This window comes from Schistocerca americana, chromosome X, assembly GCF_021461395.2.
Source record: "Schistocerca americana isolate TAMUIC-IGC-003095 chromosome X, iqSchAmer2.1, whole genome shotgun sequence".
Lineage (NCBI taxonomy): Eukaryota > Metazoa > Arthropoda > Insecta > Orthoptera > Acrididae > Schistocerca > Schistocerca americana.
Genome location: NC_060130.1, coordinates 653,129,890 through 653,153,376, shown reverse-complemented (window position 1 = coordinate 653,153,376; position 23,487 = coordinate 653,129,890). Strand labels below are relative to the sequence as shown.

The 23,487-nt window shown below is 42.3% G+C and overlaps 1 protein-coding gene across 1 annotated transcript in view; it reads left to right on the top strand.

Moving 5' to 3' along the window:
• Positions 1-366: 366 nt before the first annotated feature.
• Positions 367-23,487, top strand: part of LOC124554758 (neogenin) — a 247,122-nt gene continuing 224,001 nt past the window's right edge. Inside the window, exon 1 of the mRNA XM_047128409.1 lies at positions 367-703. Within this exon, the coding sequence (XP_046984365.1) occupies positions 619-703 (85 nt within the window). The 5' untranslated portion in view covers positions 367-618. The remainder of the gene's footprint in view (positions 704-23,487) is intronic.

Genomic DNA, 23,487 nt, shown 5'->3' with positions numbered 1-23,487 from the left:
CTGAATTAAATTTATGACGTTTACGGTGAGCGTAGTCGTTTGCCACTGATATTTCTTTTCTACACCGACAGATGGCGGGCGAGTAGTAGATTGGGGTTTGTGTCGTGTGAACACACCACATTTGCAGCGATCTTTTGCATGTACAGAAATCTGCGCCGATGTCTGCGCAGACACATCGTTGCGTGTGGATCGGGCTTTATTTAAACTAAGCTCTACGAATACCAGAGATGTTTAGGTGTGAGAGTATCTAGTTTATCTCTGTGACCATAGATTGCGCTTGCTTCGGTTGTTGCAGTAATCAAAGAGTGTGTTGTGCGGGTTCTGTAATGTTGACGTTTGTATTATTTAGTTATTGTTTGTGGCAGGGGAAAAGAAAATATGTGTGTTCATTTTAGTTTTTTTTTTAAATGTACTCGTGAACAAAGCTGAAAGCATATGAATACAATGTACGAAGTGAGAGTGTGGAAACTGAAGTGTGAAATAGTAGTCGAGTGCAATGGACGCTGTTTACCCCTATTCAAATTGTGGAATTTTGAAATTGTTTACAAATGAGAGCTGTCGCGTTGTATGCAATATTATCTAAATGCCACCTTACTGCCGTGAACGTCTTTAACCACAATGAGGTGGCTAGTGAAGATAATAATAGTCATGAAAATATGGACAGGCATGGTAGAGTTCGGTCCCTCGTCGCTAACGTATGCAGGTAAGCGATAAAGAATGATTAATCTTTGTACGTTTGTCGTTTGATTTCAGGCAGATTTACTTTCCAGTGCCACGTCTGATTTGGGCTACCAGGAAAGATCCAAACATAATAGCAATGTATTCCGTTTTTGAAATATTAATCTACATGTTATGTACTTCGTTTAACATTTGATGTTTGTGAAGTTGAATTGTTAATACACTGTCAAGTGTAAAATAAAAACTTGTATATTATGGCGTTCCAAGGTCCTAAAAGTGCCCAGTATTTTTGTCTTGTGATTAAGACCCGTATAAGTGACACTAACAGTGCTGCATTTAAACAATACGTAAAGTCGAAGGTAGATGTACAGTTCGCAAAGTAAATTCTTGGCCATGTCAATTACAAACCGTTGCATACGATGTTGACGATTATAGTCCGCTGTTTTTCACCTGGCAGTTCACTAGGTTGTTCCTGCTCTTTTTGTATTCGTTAATAGCATACAAGTGCTCTACAAAAAATATATCGCGTGCCTTGGAGTAGGAATGGAATCGAATCCATGTTCTTCCTTTTCTTCCTAAATGAGCGTAAGAACAGATTCAGTTAAAATTAAATTGTGCTTAAGTAACCGCATCTGTCACCGCTACCAGTGTTTGTTTACATGGAAACCCATGTAGCGTCGTGGTTAGTAGACATCCCTATAGCTGGCTGCGGCGGTCATTTCAAATGGTGGAGGAAGTCCTTGACCTGCCACTGCAATAAGACTTTACTTTGTGAGGCATTGTGGTATTCAGACAACTTCAGTTTGACAACAGCTTTACCATGTACCCTTATGCAGTGATCAGATTTGTTCACCCAGATGCGATTGCATAAAGCAGACCTATATATGGTAATTGCAGTGGACTATTGTCACAGTGTTTATGGAGGTGGTACAACATTCTCGTACAGTTTTGTAGTATGGCACCTACACTAAAGCAAAGTGTGCTTTTCACATTCAGTTGAAAAATTAATCTGAGATGCTCGAGACATAAGTACTAGGCCTGCAATTATGTGCAAACAATCAAATGTAGTAAGCTCTCATTCTTGCCAAATATATGGTACTGAAAAGTCAAACATGTTTACTATACCAGGCAGTTTGCCATTCTTTTTATTTGAAGTAGGCCTGTATCACTTCTGTGATTTCCTTTCCTGTTCCACTCGCAAATAAAGCCAGAGAGAAATGACTGTGTATATGCCTCCATAGTTCTCTAAATTTTCCCGATATTTGTTTCTTGAAAATAATGTCACCTTCCATCCAGTGACTCCCATTTGAGTTTCCAAAGCATAACGTTAATATTTTCATGATGTTCGAACCTTGTGCATATTTCATTCTTATGGTGTTTTCAAACTAACAATAAGATTTCTTTGGAAAACTGGGAAATATAAAGTAATTGTACAAAATGCAACAATTCTACTGTAATTGTACCCAGATGGAATATTCAGTCGCATAAATCTTCAGAAAGTGAAAAGTCATCTTTATTAACCTGGCGAAGGCTTTGTGTAGAGTTATACCAAACTGTTTAATAAATGTGATGAGTGTTTGTTGAATTACAGTCAAACATGTGGCTAGGTCAGTATTTAATTGCAAGTAGAGCTCATTATCACTTTCTGATGGAGTGTCAGCATCAGAAAGAAATATAACTGTGGGCATTGGGGTAAAAGCTGTGTAGTAGACTGTGACTCACAGTTTTTGCAGTTTATCTATTATGTTTGTCTATAATGTGCCAGAAAATACTTGTCAGAGACTTGCCCATTATTTAATATACATTTTCTGAATTTGTGTAGTGCTTTCTGTTTTCATGATGAAAAGAACATATAAATGTTGCTCAAACATAATTACTAGGTTATGCTACAGGTCAATCTGTTACCACAATCTTTATTTGGCATTCAGATTTCTTGGCTTTGCCAACTCACAATCAACCTTTCAAGCTAACCTAGACCTCTGGCTACGCAGTAGGCCAGTGTGTCATTACAATCAAGATTTCAGAGGGGTTCAATCACACTCTAGCAGAATGTTGGTATTTGTTGGATGTATAAATGATCTAGAACATCATGTTTATCTGGGTCTTCAAGATTGTGTGTCATTGATAATATGTTGGACAGAGGAACAATCTCTTAAAAGAACTGTTATGGAATTCACAACATAATGTAAATTTGACATAGTTATTGTAAGTATGGAAACCACCCCAACATTATTTGGCTACAGCCTCACTGATAAATCGCTTTGGCCAGTGACATGAGTCAAATAAATGGGTGTGAATGTTCACAACTATATCAAGTGGAATGAACATTTTGGTATGGAAGGGAAATCACAGTGAAACTGTGGGAAGATGTTGGGCACCTGCACCCTGTTTGAGTAGATAGTATTATATGATGCACATTTACACCTAGTATGAATATTACTTGTCTGTCAGCCTTTCTTATGATGATCAAATGATTGAAGAAATTGAAAAAGTTCGTACAAAGTTGTTTTATTAGTGCTGGATTTATTTGGTAGTCATGGGAATTATATACACACACACACACACACACACACACACACACTCTTACACTTTTTTACCTAAAATCTGTGAATGGCACAGGAAACCAGGATAGTAATGCTAAGCATCCTTGCCGTGTAGTACACTGTACAGTGTCATGAAGAATCTATATGTAGGTGATGCTCAAGTAACTTTCTGGGGGGAGGGGAAGTAGAGGTTGTCCTCTTCAAAGAGAATAGTGGAAACTAAGTAACTTTAAATTCTTTCATTCAACAATTTTAATTTCTTGAGGTCTGTTGGCAGTGTGGTTTGATGCATAATTGTATTTTTTTAAATCACATCCATATTGTGTAAGTTTTTATACAAAAGAGCTGTAGCCATTACCTTTAAGCAGGGTAAGGCTATATTGTCACTATTGTTATATGTATGGTTTTTTGTACTTTTAATTGTTACTTGTACTAGTCATTTATGTGTATCTATACATATTTAAAATTACAAATAATACACTTCACACATTTAAATATTTATATAATACACTCATTACATTTAAATATTCTTCAGTGGAGTAAAAGCAGTGGTGCTCTAAATATAATTTTATCAAATATTATCCAAACATTTTGAGCTGATTATCTGCTTTTATGTTTTCGGGAAGATTGTAGTAAAGTTTAACTCCCATGTGAAAAGTACCTTTTGGCCCAGTGATGTTCTTTTTTTGGTCATATATAAGTTTTTGTTTTGTCTGGTAAAGTTATTGTGAATATCACAGTTGTTTTGCACTTATTGCTCTTATCTGTTCCATATATTTTAAAGAATTTAACAGTTCCTATAATGTAGATACATGTCAAGGGAGGAATACCAGAGATCTTACATAGTGCTTAACATAAGTCTCTTAGTAGTTTGCATCAAAACACAGTTCTAATGGCCATTATGTGCAATTCGAATGTACTGATAGTTGCTTTAGAGTTTTCAAAAATGTGATCCCAAGATTAAGGTGATATGCAGGATATGCACTCTTTACCACTTTCTCAGCACAGTAAGGTTTTAATCTGCAAAGAAGGTAGCAGCTCATGTTCAATTATCCATTAAAATATTCTATATGCTTATTGCGTTTTACATTGCTTTGCAGCCATAATCCTAAGAATTTCATTTCTGTGCTGTTACAAACTGGTTCATCATTGATAGAGAAAAATTGGTTGTGAATGTCCTGGTTCAGACCGTTGTAAAATCTAAGTGCAGTGGTATTTTTTACTATTTATTAAAAGCTGATTTTCCTGTGCCCAGTCATTTTTCATACTTCAAATGTAATGGTAGCTATGTAATTTAATACATTATTTCCAACATAATAAGTTCAAAACAAAGAGCTTAAGGTGCAACTAGCATAGAGAAAAGATCACTCAACAAATTACTAACATCTTTTTCACACTGATAGAATCTTACTGTCCCCAGTTAACATCGCAAACCAGTTTTGCTATTTTTCACGCTCTAATGCTCCATCCTCTGCATCATCTTGATTCCAGTAGCCTATACTGATTGAATATGACATTTAAACTTAATTACTGAGTGATGACTTCTTACAGTATGAGTTGAGTATATTCAGTTTCAATGAAAATTTTCTTGGTACATGGCATGTTGGTAATAATGACATGGTGACTTATCTGGAATTTTTTAAATTGGAGTCTTCATAGGATTGTTTTGTAATCTTTAACTGAAGAAGGATGTACCTGCATGGTGGTAGACCCCTGAGCACGCAAGAATCGCACTATTCACAACTAAGCTGGAAACTTTCTGCGTATGCCAAGGAGTATGTGCTTGTCATGGCTGAAGAACGTGGTCTCCAGATAGCGATTAACCAGCCAGATTGTCATTGCTGTGGCTGGGTGGTGCCCATGGGGAGAGCCCCTGAGTGGAGTGAGTGGCAGTAAGATGGATGATTTGCAAATGCAGTGGATCAAACTTTCTTCCACTTTTGGCCTCACGACCCGAAGAGTATCTTCTGAAGGAAAGGACTACTACAATGTGGAGACACATGAGCCCACAATGTTTCATTCCTTGGGTACATTGTGGGAGAAATATAGAGCTAAGAGAGAAAGGGAGAAATACTCCCCAAAATACTTAGTTTACTCTAGAATTGATGAAGATTCCTTTTTCATCACAAAGCTGTTATTCTTTGTTGAACACCTTGAGGATGGGTTTGGGGAAGTACAGTGATTTTAGAAATAAAAAATGGTTCTCTTCTGATTGAAACGGCATACACCTTTCAGTTGTGGGTACTTCTTACCCGTAACAAGGTGGGTGACCTTCCTGTAACCATCACCCTCCGTCCTCCTGATATCAGCCTCATTATGGTACAAGGTATTATCTTCCACCGTGACTTCCTTTTACAGACTGATGATGAGTTACATGCCAGTTTAGAGCAATGGGGTGTGCATTTCATCCGTTGTGTCCAGCGGGGATCAAAGGACACGAAAGCTTTATACTGGAGCCTTCATCTTGGCCGTTGAAGGCGACTCATTGCCTGAAAAAGTCAAGGTGATATTGTATCTTTGCAATGTGAAACTCTATGTTCTCCCTCCCACACGGTGCTTCAGAAAATGTCTGAGATTCAGGCACATGTCTTTGTGTTGTAACACCAGCTCCATCTGTAGGATTAGGAATTGTGACTGTCAGTTGCACACATTCGCTCTTTGTGTGTCCCCCTCTGCATCAGCTGCGGAGATCACCAGGCCCCTGGTCACCAGACTGCACTGTCTTCCAAAGAGAAAACAAAATCAAATAGTACAAGACTCTTCTTCACTGACTCATTTATCAGGAGGCCAGGAAGAAATATGATCATTTGTATCCCATACATATGACAGTGATGTTTGCTACAACTTCAAGGATGTCATCTTTTGAAGCAATGGTACACTTACCCTTTGTGGCTTCTACATCACCCTTGGAGCTGCTCAACTACACCCCTTATTGTGGTGGTTAGGGCCCTCCTACTGTTTCCCCCATACCCACTTTGGGAGTGCTGACCCACAGGAGATGTCGATCCCCAACACCCAGCTGGAAACCCAACACTCTCCTCTGGCATGTCACACGAGGAAGGGGTCCCTTGGCGTGCTCCCCTCCCAGGATTTTGCTGATCGGTAACTGGATACCAGCCAGCAACTAAAAGAGGAGCAGATTGCTGGTTGTAGAGCTTTGCATTCCTCCTCTGTTCCTGAAACTTGGGCAGACAAGCTCTTGTGGATATCAAAATCATGTGAGGAAAAGAGGGACTGGACTCTGTGTGTTCCACCTCAGTACCCCTGGCAGAGTTCCTGGTGGCACCTTTGGCACTAGATCCCCCCACATGACCAGATTCAGAACTAATGTGTATGGATGTCATATACACTCCTGGAAATGGAAAAAAGAACACCGTGAATTCATTGTCCCAGGAAGGGGAAACTTTATTGACACATTCCTGGGGTCAGATACATCACATGATCACACTGACAGAACCACAGGCACATAGACACAGGCAACAGAGCATGCACAATGTCGGCACTAGTACAGTGTATATCCACCTTTCGCAGCAATGCAGGCTGCTATTCTCCCATGGAGACGATCGTAGAGATGCTGGATGTAGTCCTGTGGAACGGCTTGCCATGCCATTTCCACCTGGCGCCTCAGTTGGACCAGCGTTCGTGCTGGACGTGCAGACCGCGTGAGACGACGCTTCATCCAGTCCCAAACATGCTCAATGGGGGACAGATCCGGAGATCTTGCTGGCCAGGGTAGTTGACTTACACCTTCTAGAGCACGTTGGGTGGCACGGGATACATGCGGACGTGCATTGTCCTGTTGGAACAGCAAGTTCCCTTGCCGGTCTAGGAATGGTAGAACGATGGGTTCGATGACGGTTTGGATGTACCGTGCACTATTCAGTGTTCCCTCGACGATCACCAGTGGTGTACGGCCAGTGTAGGAGATCGCTCCCCACACCATGATGCCGGGTGTTGGCCCTGTGTGCCTCGGTCGTATGCAGTCCTGATTGTGGCGCTCACCTGCACGGCGCCAAACACGCATACGACCATCATTGGCACCAAGGCAGAAGCGACTCTCATCGCTGAAGACGACACGTCTCCATTCGTCCCTCCATTCACACCTGTCGCGACACCACTGGAGGCGGGCTGCACGATGTTGGGGCGTGAGCGGAAGACGGCCTAACGGTGTGCGGGACCGTAGCCCAGCTTCATGGAGATGGTTGCGAATGGTCCTCGCCGATACCCCAGGAGCAACAGTGTCCCTAATTTGCTGGGAAGTGGCGGTGCGTCCCCTACGGCACTGCGTAGGATCCTACGGTCTTGCCGTGCATCCGTGCGTCGCTGCGGTCCAGTCCCAGGTCGACAGGCACGTGCACCTTCCGCCGACCACTGGCGACAACATTGATGTACTGTGGAGACCTCACGCCCCACGTGTTGAGCAATTCGGCGGTACGTCCACCCGGCCTCCCGCATGCCCACTATACGCCCTCGCTCAAAGTCCGTCAACTGCACATACGGTTCACGTCCACGCTGTCGCGGCATGCTACCAGTGTTAAAGACTGCGATGGAGCTCCGTATGCCACGGCAAACTGGCTGACACTGACGGCGGCGGTGCACAAATGCTGCGCAGCTAGCGCCATTCGACGGCCAACACCGCGGTTCCTGGTGTGTCCGCTGTGCCGTGCGTGTGATCATTGCTTGTACAGCCCTCTCGCAGTGTCCGGAGCTAGTATGGTGGGTCTGACACACCGGTGTCAATGTGTTCTTTTTTCCATTTCCAGGAGTGTATTTGCACTAGGTGACTCTGGGGCACGACCTGCCTCCTTGGCTCTTGTGCATCCCCCACAGGATACAATCAGTGGTGGCTGCTGTGTAAGAGCACGTAAACACCCTAACTTTCGACACTTTGTGGATTTATTGGTTATTTTCTTTGAATGCTGTTAAACGCAACATAGATGCTGCAATCTGAAAGATATGGCATTTCAATTTACCACGCTGCTGCTCTCCTACGCTGTGTGAAACTTGGCGTCAGGGCCATGAGCACACCTTCAGTTGTGCACGTTTCAGGAACTTTTGCACTTGCGCAACTCGCTTGGCGTAATTACTTATAAGGCAAATACATACGGATTTGATAAACTATGTGCACAGTTCAGGATGTACACAGCTAGCCTTTGCCACTCAACTAAAAATATGTCAGTGCCACCAAGTTGTAGCACACTGCTGTGGACATTTATCCCCACTCTCTCAGTGTAAATGCTGCTACATCATAGCACACTTGTCAGATATGCTAATTTGCTCACTATATACTGTAGTAAAATTAAATTGAATGTCAGTATATGTTAAAGCTGTACTGACAGTAAACTTTTTTTATGGGTTTCTGAATGAGTTATAGTATACTAAGTTATGAATTTTATCATACAATAATGCATTTGAGGCATTGAGAACCATAAGGGCCTAAAGCACATGACTGTAAAAAAATGGTTCAAATGGCTCTGAGCACTATGGGACTTAACATCGATGGTCATCAGTCCCCTAGAACTTAGAACTACTTAAACCTAACTAACCTAAGGACAGCACACAACACCCAACCATCACGAGGCAGAGAAAATCCCTAACCCCGCCGGGAATCGAACCCGGGAACCCGGGCGTGGGAAGCGAGAACGCTACCGCACGACCACGAGATGCGGGCCACATGACTGTAGATAGTGAGATTGTAGCATCTATTCATGTTTCTGAAATCTGTTGAACTTATGGTGAGTCAGGTTTATCTGTGCTGTAGGCTCACATTTCATATATGAAATTTTACGAAAAGGTGTATCACTGATTTCTCTGGTATTCATGTAAATGTGGGGTCGACGGCGATGTGCTTTAGGCCCTTATAGATCTCAGTGCCTCATTTGTATTCTATTCAAGTGACTATGTTGGTAGACATTACTACTTGAGTTTAATCATTTCCACAAACGGCTCTTTGTGTTTTGAGTTGGTTGTTTACTGTGCGAGAATTGGCTTTCGTATTCAGTGTGAACGTGAATTATGTTGAATCTATTTTAAATGCTAACAGAAAAGTAAAGCTGTGAGGAGAGGTCACGAGTCGTGCTGGGGTAACTTTCTTGGTACAACACTTGCCCATGAAAGGCAAAGGTCCCAAGATTGAGCCTCAGTTGGGCACAGAGCTTTAATCTGCTAGGAAGTTTCATATCAGCGCACACTCCTCTGCTGAATGAAAATCTCACTCTGGGAACAGAAAAGTAAAGTACCAGGAAAAGTTAGCCGCAAATGAACCAGGACCTCCGAGAATAGATGTTTTGATTGAGAGAGTGACTAAATCAAATAATTGTGACTGTAAGGAAACATTTAACAAGGAAGTGTACAGTTAGCACAAGTTGTTGTGTGGATGCAGTGTAAGAGTATCTGATTTTCACCCTAGAAGTAATTTCATGAACTAATACGTGTGCTAGGGATCTTATACATTTGTCCAAAAAAAAGGGAAAACACGAAAACTCCCACTTACACAAAAATGCAAAATGGAGAGTTGCGAAAGCTTACACATTATTTTGTTATAGCCCTATTATTTTGTTATTGCCCTAAACTGTACTTAATTATTTACAAAACAACAAAATTACGCAAAAACAGTTCTTTCTTCTGTCAGGTGCAACTTATTATTATTATTATTATTATTATTACTGGCAGTGGCTGTAGTTGTATAAACTTGTTGATAAGCAAAACTGTTATACAGTCACACTCTCAAATTTATCTAAAAGTTTGTGAGCACCCAGCATGTATACTCACAAGCTGCCACTGATACCGATAGTGTGATCCTCCAGTGGAACTGTAGTGGGTTCTTCCACCACCTAGCTGAGCGACAATGTTTCTCATGCATTTCCGCGTTTTCCTCCAGATACCTGGTTCCTGGCACTCTGAACCTCTACCCTGCTTGGCTATCTGTGCTATTTTAAGAATCGAGGTGACTGTGACAGTGTTGGTGGAGTTTGCACATAGGTTTTGGACTTGTGTCTACAGTGATCACATGCCGCTCGATACAAACTCAAAGGCTGTGGCTGTTCTTGTGAGGATGTCTCAGGGCCGGCCAGAGTGGCCGAGCGGTTCTAGACGCTACAGTCTGGAACCGCGCAACCGCTACGGTCGCAGGTTCGAATCCTGCCTCGGGCATGGATGTGTGTGATGTCCTTAGATTAGTTAGGTTTAAGTAGTTCTAAGTTCTAGGGGACTGAGGACCTCAGCAGTTAAGTCCCATAGTGCTCAGATCCATTTGAACCATTTTGATGTCTCTAGACTTTACCATCTATAATGTGAAGTGTCTCAGATCGCGTTGTTTGCACTGATTTCTCAGCTCCCCCCACACTTCCTCATTTTAGGTGACTTCAGTGCCCTCAGCCCTTTGTTGGGTGGAACGGCGGCCACTGGCTGCAGTAAAGCTATTGGAACTTTGCATGCAGAGCTCGATCTTTGTCTCTTGAATACTGGTGCCCTCCACACACTTTGGTGTGGCATATGGATCTTATTTGGCAATTGCTCTTTCCATTTTCAGTCTTGGTCTTCTTCCTTCCATCCATTGGAGAGTCCATAATGACCTGTGTGACAGTCATCATTTTCCAGTTTTCCTGTCCCTCCCCCAGCATCACTAGCCTGGGCATCCACCCATATGGGCTTTCAACAATGCTGACTGGGTTGCCTTTGCTGTTTGATTTTGTTGGAAGCAGACTTAATGACCCCCTCTTCCGATCCCCTCTTCCTTGGGATATCCCCCCCCCCCCCCCCCCCCTTTCTCAGAAGATAGTGCCTTGGTGGACTTTGGAAATAAATGTGGCCATTAGAGATTACAGACTGACTCTCCAACGCCATAAGTGACATCCATCAGTAGAGAACCTCATTGCCTTTGAACGGCTCTGTGCCAGTGTGCGCTACTTAATAAAGGACAGGAACAAAAATGCTGGGAATGGTATGTTACTATCGTTGGATAGTGTACCCCTCCTTCGCAGGTTTGGACAAAGGTTTGACACCTCTATGGACACCAGTCCTCCACAGGTGTATTCGGTGTTACTGTGGATGGTGTTGTCTACACTGACCCAGATCCTGCCGCTGAACATTTTGCTCTGCATTATGCTTGAGCCTCTTTGTCTGAGAATTATCGGCCTGCATTTCGTGTCCTCAAAAAGTGGGTGAAATTGATTCACTTATCTTTTACTACTCATCACCCTGAGCCATATAATGCTCCATTTCGAGAGTGGGGATTTAGTCCTTTGCCCTGGCACAATTTCAGAACCAAACAGCACCCACAGTCAAATGTTTGGACACCTATTGGTAGATTGCTAACATCATGTCATCACCATTTTCAACCGTTTCAAAGCTAGTGTGAGTTCCGATCTAAGTTGTGAGAATCTGTGACCACCACCACTGAAATTGGCGAAACATCCTCTTTAGATAGACAGCTATTGCCCAATTAGTCTCACTAATATTCTCTGCAAGTTTCTCGGACTTGTGTTGAGCCAATGGCTGCATTGGTACCTTGAGTCTCGGTGTCTTTTGACCCCGTGTCAGGGCAGTTTTTGCCAAAGTCATTCTACTGCTGACAATTTGCTCTGGCTGGAGTATGCTATCCTGTCCACTTTTGTCTGGCATCGACTCCTTATTGCTTTCTTCTTTGACTTGCAAAAGCTCATGACACCACATGGTATCATCACATCCTCGTTACCCTACATGAATGGGGCCTCGGGGTTGTGCTCTTGATTTTTGTCTGGAACTTCTTGTCATGCCTTACTTTCCAGGTTCAAGTTGGTACTTTCCACAGTACCCTCAATACACAGGACAATAGATCCTGCATGCTCTGTATTGAGTGTCCTCATATTTCTAGTGGCTATCAGTGGTCTAGCTGTAGCTGTGGGGTATACAGTGTCACCCTCCCTGTGTGGTGAAGATTTCTGCATTTATTGTTGCTCCTCCACTGTGGATGTTGCTGTATGTCAACTGCAGGGTGTCGTATGAAAGGCGCAGTCATGGGCTATCACCCATGGCTTCCAGTTTTCAGCAACCAAGATGTGTGTTGTTAACTTTTGTTGCCATTGTACTGTCCATCAACAATGAGAACTCTACCTCAGTGTCCAATTGCTCAGTGTGGTGGAGTCTTATCACATTTCGAGACTGGTCTTCAAAGCGAACCTGCTCGTCACACCTTAATACTCTTCGCTGCCTCTGTAACACCAAGTGGGGTGCAGACCACTGTACACTTTTGCACTTCACAGAGCTCTTATCCTGTACCGTCGTGATTGTAGGAGTCAGATATATGGCTCAGTATCACCTTCAGCATTGTAGATCCGATATTACATTGTTGGATGAGACTTGTGACAGGTGCTTTTTGGACCAGCCCTGTGAACAGACTACTTGTGGAAGTTGTGGTCCCCCCACTGAAGATCAGGTGCCAACTGCTGCTACTGAACTGTGCAATACACATTTGCTGCTCCCCTGAGCATCCGAACTACTGTGTCCTTTTTCCTGATAGGGAGATCCACCTCTGACAACAGAGACCCATGACTGGAGTCATGATCGCCCTAAACTCCAGCTTGCCCCATGTCCACTTATTGTGAGGGAGCAATCGCCTATACCCACACAGTGTGTACCCCATCCTCAGATTTGTCTCGGCTTGTCCTGTGGACCAAAAGACTGTTGATGTCATGCTTTTTTGCCGCCTGTTCCTAGCAGTCCGTGATGCATTTCTGGGTTCGGAAGTGGTATACACTGACTGCTCTGTGGTTAGTCGATGAACCAGCTTTGCCTACACACATGCAAGATGCAATGAACAAAGCTCCCTGCCTAATGGATGTAGTGTATCACCACAGAATTGGTGGCAGTTGCTCGAGACCAGTCACATTTGTTCTTGCACTGGCAAAATTTTCTTTCTCTACAATCACTCCCTGAGTAGATCTCACACTATTGACCAATGCTATCTTTGACATCCAGTTATCATAACTATCCAAAATCTCCTCCTTGGCCTCCATGAAGCTGGGCAGTTGGTTATCTTTGTCTGAACTCCAAGTCATGTTGGGATCCCTGGGTTTGAACATGTTGACCAGGTGGCCACCAGGATGCAGATTTTGGAGATATGGGTACCAGAACCAGACCTTCGGTCGACTATATGTCGTCAACTGTTGGAGACTTGGAACACTGATTAATGTGCGCTGGTTTCCTCGAACAATCTATGAGCAATGAAGGGGATGAGGACAATGTGGCAGTCTTCCCTTCATGTTTCATGCGGGGAATCTTCTGTTCTGTGTCAACTTTGTATTGGCCACACTTGGCTGATCAATGGCCACATCCTACGTTGTGAAAAACCTCCTCACTGCCAATGTGGTGCCCATCTGACGGTGGTCCACATCCTACTGGACTAGGCCACCGTATGGTGAAACCTTAGACTTTCTGAGACACTTCATCTGGCGCTAACAGACGACACCAAGTGAGTGATCTGCTTTCGTCAGCATCATTTGGTATTGTGATGTTATACACTAGCAAGCTCATAACTTTTTTAACAGTAGCGGAATTTCTGAAAACATATGCACCACGAAGTTCTTTGTGTGGGCCTAGTATTTGTTAAGTTTACAGTTAGGTGAAGAGATATTGTTAATTATAGGATATGTCATTTTTTTCTCGTTTGTGTATTTTTACCAGTGGTCTTTGGCATGGGATATGTGGATTCATCATTTTAGCTGATCCTCCCCCTTCTCCCCTCTCTGTGAGAAGGAATAGAGTATTATCTATCTTTCATTTGAGATTGCTGTGAATACTTTTCATTGGATCTTTCTGAACTTCACTGATACCATTGGGCGAGAAGAAAATTTCAGTTTTCTTTATATAATCTACATCATAGATCACCATAGCTGTATTTTTTTTTCAAATAACTTCCGGGAATTCAGCCAGGTAACACTTTCAGCGGTCGCTGAAAGTGTTACCTGGCTGAATTCCCGGAAGTTATTTGAAAGTTGTATACGCCAGGAGAAACTCAGGTCTCACATAGCTGTATTGCCATTATCCACTTTGGCGACAGTTGCTTTTTTTCATCCCCAAGCTTTATGTGCAACATCTTAAGAACATGGTTCTCAAATTTTCTGTGTCAGTTGTCCTAATTGGTCCTGGGGTAATACATTTTTCAGTTGAGATTCTACTTGTACAGCTTCTTTACACAATACATCTGTACTTTTATAGAAGTTGCACATTTATAATTTCAACCCTCATTTTTTTGCTTTCATTATTTGATCCATCTTAGATCTGTTGCCTATCTTAACCCTTGTGTAGTTTGGTATGATATGCAAATCCAAACATTTTTTATGAAAACTGATTTAATCTGTTCTTTGGCAATTTTCTGTCTAAACTTCAAGAGTTGTTTGGAATCTCCATTCGCCTGACAGGTTGTGTTTGAGTTGTTTCCTGGCTTGGTCAGGATAGAGACAAGCAATCTATGAAAATGTTAAATGTTAAAGTGTTTTATATAAAATGCTTTAATAGTCCAGTTTGCAATATTTTAATGATCAATGGTTACCATTATCAGCTGAGAATCAGCTGTCTTCAGATCAATAAATAAAATAAATCACAAGATTGGATGCCCCCACGTTGTCATCAATATAACTTATGCTTATGGACGAAAGTGACCACAGAAAAAGTTTTGCATTTTATAGACCGGGGGGGGGGGGGGGGGGGCACAACTCAGTAATAGCAACTGTGACACAGTGCACCATTACGCCACTGTAAGTTCATGGAGACAAACCTTCCATATTCAAACACATAAGAATGTCATACGTATTGTATGGTAACATTATACTACTAGTAGCAACGTGTGTTAATGTACACAATACAGGACAGTGAAGAAACTTATAGCTGTAACAGAGTATCAGTCAACAACAGTGATGTGCGCCGAATTTGGAGCAATGAGCAGATTTCTTCTTCTTCTTCTTCAACTTCTGCTTTCCCCACAAACACTACTACTAGAAGAAGAAGAAGAAATCTGCGCATTGCTCTTGTGGCTAGACACTGCACTCATTTTATTGCTTGATCTGAAGATGGCTGCTTGCTCAACCAAAACTAGTAATCAGTGATTGTTAAAAATTGTAATCTGGACCATTAAAGGAGTTTATATAAAAAATCTTAAATGTTTAACATTTTCATAGATTGCTTGTCTCCACCCTAAGAATGTTAGTAAACAACAGATTCTTATTTATTCTTCAATCCAGTTTGTCACTGGTCTTTTGGTGACCTCATTCACAGGCAGTACTTCCTATTTGCTAATTTTAGTATGTGTATGAGTTTCTGTGGAAAATGATTGATGGATTTATATCTCCCTTTTCGAAATCCTGTTTGACCCTCTGGATCCTGGATACGGCTTTGAGTTTTTTATGTACGTCACAGTTTTGCAAATCTTGTTGGGAGTCTGTGAGTATGTCTATAAAATTTCAGTTTTTATTGCTGATGTCTGCTGTGAGATTGAATATATTGTCACGTAGAAGAAGGTGTAAGTAGCGGAATGACGAACACTAACTTCACTTAACGAAGGTTTATTCAGCACTTGCACATACAAGAGTGCGGAGCGAACTGCCTCTGACCAGAACACACACAGTATACGTACAGCTACAGAACATTCCAGTACAATGATTCTTGACATTTGTGGATACTTCTAGAATGTACTCGAACCAAATATAGAAATTAAAATTCTACAGTCCAGGTGAGTTTTGAACTCGCGACCCTCCGTGCAATAGTTTAGTATCATAACCACTACACCGCAATTCTACTCTTATATATATATCTTCTGTTTGTTTGAGGCCAAGATCTTTCTCAGAATTTTGCTTTCTTCTTTGAAGAAATCTTCCATATCATCTTTTCTCTGGAGTATAACCGTTTCACTACTGTAAAAGCTTGACTGTGTTTTGCAATTTGATGTTCTTGTGAATGGGCACACAGTTTTTGTTGCAGCAGATGTAGGTTTTACCATAAGCTCCCCTAAGTTCTTGCATGCAAATTTTTGTGCCATTTTCTCTCCCTGTAGGTTCAAGGATTTTGCTGAAATACACTTGATTTGTCCATATTTTGTAATTAGTTTTTGAGTAGGATGTTTTAAGTAAATGTATTTTGGTTTTTTTGGAAGGATATTTGGAGTCCAACTCTCTCATTGCATTCCAGGAAAGTTTCTGTCTGTTTGATAACTGTTGTCTCGCTGTCTGTGAAATCTTGGCAAGAAAGTTGGATGTTAGTTTTAGGTCTTCCAAGTAGTATGGTTTACCGACAGTTTTGATTTTTAAGTTATTTTTCCCACTCTCAGATGACTTTGTCCAAAACCAGATTACAGATGACAGGAGTCAGACTGTCTTTGCACTGAACACCAGTATCAAAAACGGTCCTGATACCTCACCCAGAGATTTCACTTTGGAAGTTTTGTTTGGTGAGTGTTTCATGAGAATTAGGGTTTTCAGATCAAGTCCTTGTTCTTTGGGAATGATAAAGAGGGGTTGATGAGCGATTGAATCGTGTGCCTTCTTGAAGTACAGAAAGGAGCATATGATTGGGTTGTTCCTGAGTGCTTTGTATTTTACTGTCACTTTTACATGTAATATTTATTCTGTACAAATTCAACCAGTGCCAAAACCAGCTTGGTATTCACCAATTTTGTGATCGAGTTGCTCCTGAACTTGCTGGAGCAGGCAGGCTGACAGAATTTTGTATGTAACTTATTTTGGCACCAGTTTTGTGCAGTTGCTGAATTTTTGGGGGGGGGGGGGGTGTACATTTCCAGTCTTTTGGGAGTTTTTTTGTCTGCCAAATCTTTGTCATGATTTGTGAGAGTTCTCTGAGGAAATTTAGTTCAAGATTTTTAAGCAGTTCTGCAGTGATATCATCATCTCTCTGAGCTCTGTTATTTTTGAGTTTGAGGATATCTTGTGACACTCTTCTTGTGAGGGTGGTGGGGTTCAGTGTATGTTTAAGTATAGCTTTCCCTGTGGAGTCTTGTAAAGGAGGGGAGGGGGGGGGGGGGCTTTGGATCAGTTGAGTTCAGGAAAGAAGAATTTTGTTTAGTGAAGTCCAGTTGTTCCGTCATGTGTTTCCTCTTGATTTGTCTGATTAGTTTTGTCGTTTGTACCTGCTTTCATAAAAGTGTTGATTATTTTTTACTGTTACACTTAAGAGAAGCTTCTTTGAATTCTTCCAGCAGTTTTTCACATTTGGAATCCCACAAGGGATGTATGGAGTTCTTTTTCAGTGACATTAAATGTTTGGCATTTTGTATGAGGTTTTTCCCATTCTTCTTTGAGGTTGAGATCTCTGATTTTGCGTGTGTTGAATTTTTGTAGGTATTCTTTTTTCTGATGTAGTTTCTACGGGGTAAACATCACTTCAGTTCTTGTTAAATAGTGGTCTGGGTGATGTTTGCCCTCTGTGGACTTGAACATGGTGGATTCCTTTGTGTAGGAGATATTCATCAATTTTTTTATGGGGGACCTCAAAGTCTCTTGTTTCCATGCAACTTTTCTCAGAGAGTGAAATCCAGACCTTTGTAGCTGCTTACAGTCGTTGATAAATATTAGTGGGGACAGTTGCAAATGTGTGCCCTGACCGGGACCCGAACCCGTGTTTTCCTGCTTACATGGCAGACACTCTATCCGACTGAGCCATCAAGGACACAGGGGATAGTGTGACTGCAGGGACTTATTTCTGGCACATTTCTTATTAGACCCACATTCCCAACTTATTGTCAACACACTACATTTGTAGTGCCCCTGTTCACTGTATTCATTACTCATGGCAGTCAATCTACCAAATCCCGTAAAAGTTTGAGCAATGTGAGTGCATCAGCACTACAGATGGTCATTGACCGGTAAGCCCCATCTATATGAATGTGGTGTCCGAAAGAACAGACACCATTAGTGATCTTGCAGCTCTCAAAGAATGAAATTATAGTGAAATCCAGACCTTTGTAGTTGCTGACAGATGTTGATAAATATCAACAGTGATAGTTGAAAATGTGTGCCTTGACCAGAACTCGAACTCAGGATCTCTTGCTTACATGGCAGATGCTCTATTCGACTGAGCCATCGAGGACACAGAGGGTAGTGAGCAGGGGCGCTACAAATATAGTGTGTGGACAATAAGTTGGAAATGTGGGTCTCACGGGAAGTGTGCCAGAGATAAGTCCCTGTATTTTTGTGCTGATTTTGCACTAAAAGTGTAGCTTTACATAATGTTTTTGTTCTCACTCCCGTTTTTATCCAATCTGCTACACATGATCAGAACCAGTCATCAGTTACACCTCCTATTCCTAATGATTTTATCATATTTAAGAGAATCTTATGGTTAACAGTGTCAAAAGCCGTTGAAAAGTCTAAGAATATGTCAGTGACACACTCATCCTTGTCAAGAGCATCAGGTACCACTTTTGTGAATTCTGTTGGGGCTGATTCTGTACTTCCGCTACTTCAGAAACCAAGCATAGTCACTTAGAAAGTTGTATTTATTCAAGCAATTCATTAATATGTGATTCATAATTGCTTCTATTATTTTTGAGAACGATGACAGCAAGGGAATGGGCCTTAGTTAAAGTTCCTCCTCTCTTGTAAACCAAAGCTGTCATTTTTACATATAACTTGATACATCCTTGAATTACTGCTGGAGGATCTGTTAGTGTATTGAAGCATTTAATTTTAGTCATTTCAAAAACTGATGTTCAGTATTATAATTGCTATATAAACTCTTACTGATTTTGTTGTTCAGTGAAGGAAAGTAAGAGTTCTGCAAATGGGATAAATTACTTAAGTGACTGTGTGTGTGTGTGTGTGTGTGTGTGTGTGTGTGTGTGTGTGTGTGTGTGAATTGTTGACAAAGAGAGAGAAGAATAAAGCAAGAGTATCCCATATTAAATGAGACTGTTTCGTGACAGCAGCTTTGATTTTGAATGATCATAAAAAGTCGTCTATGACGTCACGGTTGTAGCAATGTTAACTGCTCTGCGTAATATAGAACTTCGCTGGACAGCTTATTTAGCTGAGAGTTTTAGGTTGTCTGATTCTTTCGGTAAAAATTAATTAAAAAAAAGTTAATTCACTCCTGTACACAGATAACTACTCTGGGAATCCATGGGAAAATCTTTCAAGGTTATTAGGCATAAGTCACCAAAACATCTTACAGAACTCTGAGATTCTAGTTAAAATAATTACTGCTTTAGTCTAGCTAGGGTATGTGGAGCAAGTCTTATCAGACTATCAGAGCTGGTATTTAGCTGTTCCTGTAAAGCCTTCCGGGGCCCAGCATTCATTTTCTGGGTACAGGCTTGATGACCCCAGGGTTCCTGAGATGTGGACTGGTGAGTGCCGCCAACCCTCTTTGTCACCGTAACCTCTGGGCATGCTCCAGTGACCACCACGTGGTGTGGTGGTTGAATACTGTATGTCAAAGGGACCTGGAGATCTCAGCTTAACCGTCAGGGTTCTGATGACAGCAAAAACCTCTCTAAAACAAACCCTCAATCTTAAGGTATGCTGCATGTCAATGAGAAGCATGGCTATTTAGATAGTACAGTCATTAGCGCTCGACCTCTAGGGACTTGCTGCACCTCAGTTGTGTAAGGCTGACTCAGGCCCTTGTGTAAGTGGACCCTACTTACCTACCTGCTTGTGGGACCGAGATGGAACCCTCGAACTTAAACTTATCAACTTCCAGCATGATAGGTGTACCGTTTGGAGTACGCATGCCCACTCATCTAAACAAATGCGGAAGCTAGTCCTGATAATCAAATTTATTTAGTAATGGGGCTCAAGGAATCATAAATCAGAATGTCTTTGTAGTGATAAAGCAGAAGAAGGGAACATTTGAAAAAGTGTCCCCTCTTCTTTATTCATAAAGGCTTAGAAGGGTTTGCTGGTACCTTATAGAGTCTATTAAGTGGTTATGATGTGGTTCCGTGTTGGGTGGCGTCAACAGGGCAAAGCACGTGGGAGTTAGTAAAAAAAAAAAAAAAAAAAAAAAAAAAAAAAAAAAAAAAAAACTGGATGACTATTACATAATTGTTGAGTTGTATAACTCACCCAAATCAAGCAACGTGTGGTTACATGCTGTGATATTGTGGACATAGACTTCTCAGAACTTAAAAAAGAACAGGCATCACAGGGTATAGTGGATGTGGAACAAAGGACACAAAGGTATAACAGAGAAATTGTGAAGAGTCTCACCTTCATTGTGACCTTCAGTTCTCCAATGCTGCCTGAACCTATTATGACAGGGTTCCTCTGACTTTTACTCAGGCCTTATTTACCTAACCCTACGCGGTGCTACAAATGCCACTGATTTGGCATTCCATGTTGTGGAGGTGAAGTGACCTGTGGGAAGTGTGAAGAGGCAGCCCATGAATCTGGGACTGACTGCCCATCTCCAGCGATATGCATGAACTGCTCTGGGAGCCACCCAGTCTGGAGCCAAGACTGCCCTGTTTTTGCTGAGTAACGCAAAATTCAACAAATAAAGGTGACCGAGCAGATCCCCTACACAGAAGCCAGAAAAGAATATAAGGCAAAAATAAACCCTGTGTTTGCCACTTCGTATGCTTCCATGGTGCAGAAACCTGTTCCCAAGGTGGACACTTCGACCCAGATGACGTACAGCACACCACCACCACCACCACCAGTGCCTGTACTTGTACCTGTACGTACCAAAACAAAGAGAATAAAGGTGCAGCAATCCAGGCAGCTATGACAGAAGAGACCAAGAACATTTTGCAGTGAACATTGAGAAGGCACTCCAAAAGCAGAGTGCCAGTCAGTGTCTCAGTTCCTTATCGTCCTCAGAAAGGGAGCAGGAAAGGGTCATGGCATTCAGATCAAAAGCTGTGCTGGGTGCCATCAGACGTCATTCTGGCACAGCTGACTGATGAGGAGAACATAATGGATTTTGATGCCATATCACTGGACCAAGGCAGCCCCTCCACTCCCTCTTGTTCTACAAATGCCTCAAAATCACAGTGCACATATGGGAGTAAATCAAAACCACTCCACTGTAATGGCTCCCATGCTCCAATGGAATATTAATTGGTACATGACTCTTCTGGAGGAATTGAGACTTTGTGTACAGGACAGACCTTTCTACCTCAATCTCTTAGACTCATTTTAAACACACTTACTTACCTTTACTTGAAGGTTATCACCTCTACAGAAAAGATGACCTTTACTTGTGACAGGGAGAATGGTGGGGTAGCAGTGTTATCCAAGGACACATTCCACTCCTCACCTGTGCCCATAACCACAGCACTACAAGTGGTCGCTATATGAATGGTGGACCATATTGCTGTCATGGTGTGCCCTGCTTACCTACTACCCCAGGAGCCTGTTGACCATGAGGTCCTCACACAACTTCTTGATGAACTACCCTGTCACTTTCTGCTTTGGAGACTTTAAAATGCACATAGTGCACTATGGCATTCTAACACCACTTAACTGGAGGGGTTGGATCCTTGAGGATCTGACATGAATTATAGACATCTTGTTAATGAACATGGCTCAAGCTACGAATTTTAATACCGCTACTGGCTTGTCTACGGCCATAGAGGACTCTTTCTGCCCTCTCCCCCTTTCCCTACCCTTGCAAACACGACCATCGTAGTAGTGACCACTACCATATTTGGATCCATCTGTCCGATGGAGAAGATCCTGAAAGGAAGTGGCCGAGATGGTTGTACAGAAAGGCTAACTGGATGCTTTACAGGCGGTTAGTTGTTTTCAAGCAGTGTGACGACGTCCAGGACTGGATGGATTACATTAGAGCCATGATCCACCATACCACTGGTGCATCCATCCTGAGGTCAGCAGGAGCACGTAGGAGGTAGCCTATCCTTTGGTAGAATGATGTATGTCATTCTGCAGTCAGGGACAGGAGGTCTGCTTTGGGAAGAATCAATTGGTGACCTATAGATGCAAATCTTGCAGCCTTTCAAATGGTGCGGGCAAAAGTGAGGAGAATAAGCATAGGACTTGGCAAGAGTCAGTTATCACCTCTACAGAAAAGATGACCTTTACTTGTGACAGGGAGAATGGTGGGGTAGCAGTGTTATCCAAGGACACATTCCACTCCTCACCTGTGCCCATAACCACAGCACTACAAGTGGTCGCTATATGAATGGTGGACCATATTGCTGTCATGGTGTGCCCTGCTTACCTACTACCCCAGGAGCCTGTTGACCATGAGGTCCTCACACAACTTCTTGATGAACTACCCTGTCACTTTCTGCTTTGGAGACTTTAAAATGCACATAGTGCACTATGGCATTCTAACACCACTTAACTGGAGGGGTTGGATCCTTGAGGATCTGACATGAATTATAGACATCTTGTTAATGAACATGGCTCAAGCTACGAATTTTAATACCGCTACTGGCTTGTCTACGGCCATAGAGGACTCTTTCTGCCCTCTCCCCCTTTCCCTACCCTTGCAAACACGACCATCGTAGTAGTGACCACTACCATATTTGGATCCATCTGTCCGATGGAGAAGATCCTGAAAGGAAGTGGCCGAGATGGTTGTACAGAAAGGCTAACTGGATGCTTTACAGGCGGTTAGTTGTTTTCAAGCAGTGTGACGACGTCCAGGACTGGATGGATTACATTAGAGCCATGATCCACCATACCACTGGTGCATCCATCCTGAGGTCAGCAGGAGCACGTAGGAGGTAGCCTATCCTTTGGTAGAATGATGTATGTCATTCTGCAGTCAGGGACAGGAGGTCTGCTTTGGGAAGAATCAATTGGTGACCTATAGATGCAAATCTTGCAGCCTTTCAAATGGTGCGGGCAAAAGTGAGGAGAATAAGCATAGGACTTGGCAAGAGTCAGTTATCACCTCTACAGAAAAGATGACCTTTACTTGTGACAGGGAGAATGGTGGGGTAGCAGTGTTATCCAAGGACACATTCCACTCCTCACCTGTGCCCATAACCACAGCACTACAAGTGGTCGCTATATGAATGGTGGACCATATTGCTGTCATGGTGTGCCCTGCTTACCTACTACCCCAGGAGCCTGTTGACCATGAGGTCCTCACACAACTTCTTGATGAACTACCCTGTCACTTTCTGCTTTGGAGACTTTAAAATGCACATAGTGCACTATGGCATTCTAACACCACTTAACTGGAGGGGTTGGATCCTTGAGGATCTGACATGAATTATAGACATCTTGTTAATGAACATGGCTCAAGCTACGAATTTTAATACCGCTACTGGCTTGTCTACGGCCATAGAGGACTCTTTCTG